This window comes from Drosophila innubila (assembly GCF_004354385.1).
Source record: "Drosophila innubila isolate TH190305 chromosome 2L unlocalized genomic scaffold, UK_Dinn_1.0 4_B_2L, whole genome shotgun sequence".
Classification (NCBI taxonomy): Eukaryota; Metazoa; Arthropoda; class Insecta; order Diptera; family Drosophilidae; genus Drosophila; species Drosophila innubila.
In genome coordinates, this window is record NW_022995372.1 from 5,112,771 (window position 1) to 5,121,307 (window position 8,537).

The following is an 8,537-nucleotide window of genomic DNA, read 5'->3' on the forward strand; positions in this document are numbered from 1 at the left end:
TTTTAGATGTATCTAACTTTTCTCTTTGAGCTAACAGTTCTCCTCTTAGCTACTTACTGCTATTAATTTATATATTTTTTGTACACTCGTAGTTTTCACTGACATTTAACCTGCCCCTTTTCCGTGCCACAAACGGCGATTCATTCGTTGCAGACATTTCCCTTCGCCAAATGAAAACTCATTAAAGGCATTAAAAGCGTATTTTGAAATGCACGCACCAAAGTTTTTCACTTCGACTGCACATATGGAAACTCCATCAATACGCCGTATATCTTCTTTTTTTGGCCAGCTTTTGGCTGAGTTTACGCTCTACGGTTTTTTTTTTTTTTTAAACTGCTTTCCGGGACTGTAGCTTAATCCGCTTTCAGTATTTAAATACGAAAATTATGCTAAAAAATTCGTTTGGGGTTGGAAATTTTACACCTTTTAATACTACGGAACCATAAAACTGGATGGAAAAGGGTATCTTGAGTGTTGGACGGATTTTGTTTGAATGATTAACAGTTGAGCGTCGGTTTATTAAACTTCTCTGTGTGAAATGGATATTGAGGAAATTTAAGAGTTAGTTCAACTACTTTTTTTAGTAAAAGTTTAGTTAGTAAAAGTAATTATATCTCGACTTTATAATTAAATTGCATTTTTTTTTTCAAACTAGTTTCCACTTGGGAATTTGATTAGCAAAATTTCATATCATATTACAATTGAATTTTTGGCTTTCAAGCCTGACAAAAACTTCTCTGTGTGAAATGGATATTGAGGAAATTAAAGAATTAGCTTAACTTCTTACTATAGCAAAATTCTCGCTAAGCGAATTATATCTCGACTTTATAATGGCATTTCCACTTGGAAATTTGATTAGCAAAATTTTACATCATACTTCAATTGAATTTTTGGCTTTCAAGCCTAACAAAAAGCTATATATGCAAATTTTATCGATTTAACTTTAAAAGATGACAGACTTATATATCTTAACAAATAAATTCAATATCTTTAAAATTTAGCAAATATACGAATGTCTATATTAATGAAAAAATACATGTTTAAAATAGTCCTGTTAACAGGGAATTGGATAGTTAACAACTATATTAATTGTTGCTTTTCCATTAAGTTGGTTTTGGCTGTTAATTTGTTTAAGAGCGTAAGCGAAATATTTGGCCAAGTTGTAGCTGTTGATAAGTCTTATCTCTGCTTAGAGCCAGATCCATTTGCAGCACATTATAAAGAGCTGAGTACCGCAGCTGCAGGTGTAAATATGTAAAATGTTAAATCCGAAATAAATTTCATTTTTACACATGAGCACGCGCCTGTCCAAGTGTGAGTGTGTATGTGTGTGTGTGTGTGTGTGTGTGTGTGTGTGTATGTGTGTGTGGATCCATGTACGGATCTGCTTCCGGCCGGGCCAAAACGAAATGCAAATTTCCGTCTGTGGCGTGTAGACCGCACGCCATAAATTCCATTCCCCTCGACCAAATTTATAACCGAAAACTGGGCAGCTGAAAAATTTGTTTTGCCTGCTGTCCCTTCCCCCCTTTTGTCGTCGCTGTGGGCGTGGGAATTTTTGTAATAAACAAGCAACAGCAATAACTGTATTTTTCTTCATTTTGTTTTTGTTTTATCTCTTCATTTGCAGCTACGTGGGCGAATACTCCAACATACCGACAGACTATGCGGAGGTGTCCAGCTTTGGCAAGGCGCCTAGCGAATATGGACGTCATGGCAACGCCTCACCAGCGCCATATGCCACCTCAGCAATACTCAATCCCGGTCAGCAGCAGCAACAACAGCAGCAGCAGCAACAGCAGCAACAACAACAGCAGCAGCAACAGCAGCCGCGTTATCAGCAGCGTCCAGGTCCAGCGGCATTGCCCGGTTCCTATGGCATGCAACGACCCATGCATCCGCATTACCAACACCAGCAGCAACACCAGCAGCAACATCCGCAGCAGCAGCAACAGCAGCCGCATTCTAGCGCCAACATCTATCAGCAAATGTCAACGACTGGCGAGATCTATCCGAGCAATACTTCAGGTGCAAGGTCCGTCTATTCGGATCAGTATTATTATCCCAAGGACAAGCACATGCACATGCACATCACAGAAAATAAGCTAAGCAATTGTCACACCTATGAGGCAGCACCTGGACACCAACAACAACAACAACAGCAGCAGCAGCAGCAACAACAACAACAGCAAGCATCTTCAGCTGGCGGCAACTCGTCGCAATTTGCAAGTGTGCGACGGCAACAGTTGCCACATGGTTGCAGCATTGGCAGGGACAGTGCCCGCTTTAAGGTCGCCACACAGACAACACACTTGGATCAATCGCTTGCCAAGGGTCAGCATCAGAATTTGCTTGACTTGGATGGTTCCTCCTTCTGTTATAATGGGCTGGCTGACTCGGGCTGCGGTGGCTCCCCCTCGCCAATGGCCATGCTGATGTGCCATGAGGATGAGCAGGCGTTGTATCACACAGCCGATGGTGATCTGGACGACATGGAGCGTCTCTACGTGAAGGTGGACGATCAGCAACAGCCTTCGCAGCAGCAGCAACAATTGCTGCCATTGGTGCCGTTGGTGCCACACTCGCAGCAGCATCAACAGCCCTTGGAGCAGCAGTCGTGGCGTGCTCAATCCACACGTGGCAGCCGCAAGCTGCACGCCGAGGAGCCGCTCACCAAGGAGGCAAGTGAACTGATCTATGCGCCGGGCAGTGTGGCAAGTGAGCGCAGTTTGTTGAGCAACTCTGGCAGCGGCAGCAGCAGCCAGCAACCCTGCCACAATGTCTGACCTCTGGCAACAACAAACAAGCAGCCGGGTCCGTTGTCCGGGTCCGACCAAACGCAGGATCAGCTCTATGCGAGGGAAGTTCGAGAGTTGCTCGCGTGGTGTGAACGCTTCAACAACGGCGGCGTTGAGAACTTTGAGTAAACAATGAGTATACTGCACACAGTGACTGTAGACAGTGCTTAAAACTGAGTTCATACGATTTACAATAGATTAATCCAACTACAATAGAATATACAAATGAAAATATCAAGATATACACGTTCTACGCAAAGTCTTAAGCACAAGTATAGTTGTAAGCTGAGCTGTAAAGTGCTTTTTTAGATTTTTGATAAACTATATACAGTTGTGCTTTCTGAACTTACATCTTGTTCAAATTTCAAACTTATGAACTTAGTTTTTTTGTGATTCTTGAGCATTAATTTGACTTTTGGTTGTTATAACTTGATTTGTCACTTAACTGTGACTAAGACTGAGACTAACTGTGTGTGTCTATGAGTTAAAGGATTAATTGAAAATATGAAATAAAAGTTGTATTAAAGAGAATTTATTCGTATAGGTTTCGTTCTTCAACTACTCAAATAAAAAGCTGAATTAATTAAATCAAAATGTGTGCCAATCTATGCGGCGATTGATTCTATGCTAGTGATAGACTTACTCTCTTTCTCTCTCTCTCTCTCCCTCTTTATACATCCTTTTATTTTCTTTCTCTACAATTGCTTTCCTAGGCTTAGTTTTAGCTATAGATGATTGTAAATGTTAAAGAAAAACGTATGATAAGTTCCTCCAAGTATGCAGGCAGCCAAAAGCCAGCGCTTATATAGATGGATAGTTAGATTGTTACTTAACAGCTAAATGATAATTATGATAATTAATAATATGCCTAAATATTAAAAATGTAAAGTTAGAGAACATTAATATATATCGTGCACTTGAATAAATGTTTAGTTACTAAGTGTAAATATTTAAAAAAGGCTAGACATACTCGAAACATCAATTGAATATTCATTGAAAATGCGAATAAATATGTTTGGAGAGACAAACAAGTGAATTAAATTGTGCATATAGTAATTTAGAAAGTCTTAGTCTACTTATAGCTTACCATTATATAGTTGTTGTTTAAATACATACATACACATACATAAATATAATTAAAATATATATATAAATATAGATCATAAATACCACCATTAGGCATATGGCAAAAACTCCTTCAATTTACAGTCCAAAATCAATTTTTAACCCATTTCTCATAAATATTAGCATATATATAAATAATTATAACTGTTACTGTAACAGTAAACTGCCGCACTAATGAACTGCACTTTGCATTTGGCAGACAATTAGATATGCATTTAAATGTGACTGCTCCCTATACCAATATACCATCTACAATATACCATACACCATATTAAATATTATAATACGAATATTAAGTGCATACATTATGAATACTTGCATACAGATTCAATACATAGATACATATATATTCGTTCTCGTATGTTGTTTAACCATTAGAAATTACTCAAATTAAATGTATGTCTATGTGTAATTATTGATATTGAATACGCGTATTTACAATGTAGTAATTAAAATGCAAATAAAAATGCCATAATTATGAAATTCAAAGCAAAACAACGGATATTTTAAATTACTGAGAGGGTGGGGCATTCATCAGTTTTGAATTGTTTTCTATATTTGACTTCAAGTTAACTAAATAACTGCCGAACGAATTTATACATTGAAAATGACAGGACTAATAAAAGCAACGGCTTTAAAACTTTGTTTAAAATTGTAAAGAAAGGAAAATAATTATATCAGCATATAAGAGTAGTCTACAATATTTGCCTTCATTTATGATATTAATCTTCGGCATAAGAAAATAATATCGTTGTCTTTAATTTTACAGAAGTAAAATAAATCATTTATACTCAAAGAAGGATTTTCTTGGACACAAGCGTAGGCAAAAGTAATATTATCTTTAAGAAAATGAAATTCAAAATGATTTTAGTTATTTGCCAAACGAAATGAGCGAAAATCACATAAATTAAACAAGTGTTAATTAAATAAATTTATATAGAAGCTAGATAAATTCATATATCTTTCATATTTAAATTTAATTGAGTTGCTTGTAGCACATAAAAGGATGCAACACTAATATTTCTTTAAAGTCATCTCCTAAATGTATGCTATTACAATTGCAAAATTAAAAAGAAATCGTTTAGGCGCACAAAAGTAGGCAATATTAATTTAAATGATTTTTACAAAGACGTGCAAACAAATGCTAAAACATTGCGCTAATTGAATCACAACTCTCCACCTGTAACTGACTCCCTTTTCTTCTTCCCTCCCTATCTCGATACTCCCTTCCCCCATAAGCTGCTCTTCTCGTCGATTTTCAACAAAGCAACGCGCTTTTAATTAGCTGCAAAAGCACCAAATTATGCATGGACTATGCCAAGTGTGTGTGTGTGTGTAAGTGTGTCTGTGTGTGAGTGTGTGCATAACCGCGCCCATTTTAACTACAAAATAATTACGTGCTAGGCAATTAATTGCCAAAGGGTTAGAGTACCATAAAAAAAGTAGCAGACCCACGTGCAGCATGTGGCAACATCCGGCAGCCATTTGTTGCAAATCGACAGGCACTTCCGGTATGCGCGTATGCGGGCAGGAGTTAAATAGAGACAGGACTCGAGGGTAAGGGCAAAACAACGTTTGGTTATGAGCGGTGTTCAGTAACATGTTGGAAAAATGAAAAGAAAAACGCATTACAAAAAAAATACTTAATGTAAGTTTAATCATTGGGTTGCTGATGCAATGAGGATTTTAGAAGGTTGAGTTGAAGAAAAGAATAAAGTAAATGAAATGAATCAAAAGTAATTTAAATAATATAAAACATTTTTTATCAGGAAATAGAAAGTGACAATTGCATGAAATTTAAGTTAAGGTAAGTTTATTTCAAATACTCCAATTAAATTTTATTTAAATCTTAAAGATAAATTGTGTCATTTCTTAGTTTAAATAAAGATGAATAGATAAAAATAATTAAGTTAATGTAGTTTTTCAAACAAAGTCAAAGTAAGGATATACAAAATTTAAAACAATTACAGAGCGATTTCAATTAATATAATGTTCCCATTTAACACATCACAAAACTAATTATTTACCAAAAATAAAATAAATTAAGAAATTGCAGCAATTTGTGTCCCATTTGCTGGTGTGAAATCCTTTTAATATCCTGGCAATTGCTGTCAATCAATTATGTAGCTGTAATGTTGGCAGTCCATAAAAGTTGCTGTCGTCATTAATATGTAAACAATCGCAGCAATTGTTTTGAAAGTGCCCAGAAGAGAGACAACAACAACAACGACAATAACAAGAACAAACTGCCTTATGAGATGGCTGTGTTGTCCGTTGCCTGATGTCGTGGCAACAATGTGACTGGTCCTTCTGCTCCAGGCGAGCATAAAAACAGCATATAATCATTTTATTAGCTGCAAGGCGAACGCACTGAAACGTGGCCAAAGGATTCCGGCGGATTGTTCATCCTGTTGCTGCCATTCGAAGTGACGGAGCTGCTGAGCTGAGTTCAACTGTTTGGAGTACGTGTTGGCCATGTTGCTGTTGCTGTTGCTGTTGCTGTTGCTGTTATTGTTAACGCTACTTGAGTTAACATGTTGCAGCAGTGAGACCCCATCATGTGTCAAGTGTGATGTTAAAGTGTGTGTGTGTGTCTGTGTGTGTGTCTGTGTGTGTGTGTGTGTGGGACCAGCACGTTGAAGTTTTCTCGTTAGCGAAACTAATTATCCGTTGTCGCTGTCAGCAAAATATCGTTAAACGGTAGGTGACATCCACACGCACGTTTATATATGTGTGACTAGTTATAGTAGTAGTGTGTGAGTGTGTGAGTGTATGTGTGCGTGTGTGAGTGTGTCTGGCGACCCACGTTGACCGTCATTTGCTTCTGTAAGAGCATCAAGTGTCAGGGTAAATGACCATTGATTCAAGCGCTGTACAAGCTGAAAAAGTCTTTGATTTTGAAATGAGTCTAACTGTGTTTTATCTACAGGTAAATGTACAGTAGTAACTCGATATGATGTATGCTAAATTAAACTATCTGTTATAAGGAAATACTGAAAAAAAGTATGCAACATATTTTTCAAAAAGATGATTTACGAGTAAAGTGCGACTTAAAAATAGTAAGTTTTTTAAATTGTATTTTAGTTTTGGAATACTTGAAAAACTATTTGATATTTTAGCCATATTACTTAGAAAAATGAGAAAATATCTCAGATTATAACCCCCCAATTATATGAAATTAATATTTAAGGTAAGTATAAAATGTATGGAAAATTTGTTTGGAATCGTTTTATGTATTTTTTAATTCTTTTAGTATCAATTGTGGTTAAGAAAATAGAAAATTAATAAATAAAAAGAAATGAAAAATTGCAATTTTATCCACAGAGACATAAAAGACTATTGACTGGGAAATCTATTTTCTAATCTAATTGTAGGTGAGGTAGGGCTATTTGAAACTGAATCATTTTAAAGCAACTGCAGCTTAGCTATGTGTATTTTTATCCAAAACATCTTATCCAAATTAAACGCCAACCTATCTATTTTTATAAATCAATTTAATGAAATGTAACTGCAGCTGACATTTTGGCACAATGTTTACTTAAAGACATATATAGTTTAAAAGACTTTTAGCCCCAATAGAAGGCAAACAAATATATTGAACTGCTATAACAATAAGATTCTACAATTTATATGGAAAGCTGAGCAACTCAGAGAAATGCAATCAACGTAAATGTCATCTGATGGGCTGAGCCTGTTAAGAAGTCCGTCGTTAGGCTGAATGAAAAGTCAAGGAGAAAAGTGGAAACTGTTTAACTAAATTAACAATTCATTGCATGAAAAGTTTTCAAGTTGCGTTTACCGCCCTCATAAGGACACAGTGGAATCTACTACCTGGACCCCCCATGGACATGGTATTTTTATTGTTAGGCGAGAAGGAGAATACAAAAAAAAAAAAAATGAACCGAATAGAACTGAACAGCGAAGTAAACAAACAAACAAACAAACAGAAACAGAAACGGAAGCTGGCAAACAAGCGGAAGGCTCTGGCACTCAACTAATGGCAGCATAATGCGTTTATTGTGGAATCACAAACAGAGCAACAGACAGGGACCAGTCCATACAGTTTATGTGGGGGAATGGCAGTGGAAAATCAGGGAAAGCCCCGTCAGAAAAGTCCCCAAACAGGCAAAGGGCGTCGCGATAACCGAGCGCAAATGTCAACGCAAAAGTCAATCAGTGCGAGTTGCAAAGAGAGAACAAAGAGGGCAGACGCAAACTTTATAGAATTCTAACCACCCTCAGTGCTCCTCCCTTTCGCCATCTTCCTCCTGCCTCCTTCCTCTTCCTGTTTCGTCAAAAAACACGCACGCACTTTTCAATAGCCAGCAGACAGGCGGCAGACAGCGGCAGCATTCAAAATCAATTCAATTGAAATACATTTTTTTTTTCGCATTTTGGGAATTGTGGAACTTTCAATGCCCCCCACCCCACCTCTCGGATGACATTGTCGCTTTTTGTTTGCTGCCATTTGAAAAAAAACTCACTTGAAAACTGCCGAAAACTGTTCATTTTCATTTTCATTTTGACTGGCGGAAATGAATCATTTCCGCTGCATTCCGAGCCACTAATGAGACGTAATGTGACGTCCATGACTTTTGCTTCCATATAGCCCAT

General features: G+C 37.0%; 1 protein-coding gene across 1 annotated transcript in view; it reads left to right on the forward strand.

Annotated features, from left to right (window-relative positions):
- Positions 1–4,408, forward strand: part of LOC117781383 (protein sax-3) — a 57,148-nt gene extending 52,740 nt beyond the window's left edge. The window contains exon 14 of the mRNA XM_034618135.1: positions 1,631–4,408. Within this exon, the coding sequence (XP_034474026.1) occupies positions 1,631–2,786 (1,156 nt within the window). The 3' untranslated portion in view covers positions 2,787–4,408. The remainder of the gene's footprint in view (positions 1–1,630) is intronic.
- The last annotated feature ends 4,129 nt before the right edge of the window (positions 4,409–8,537 follow it).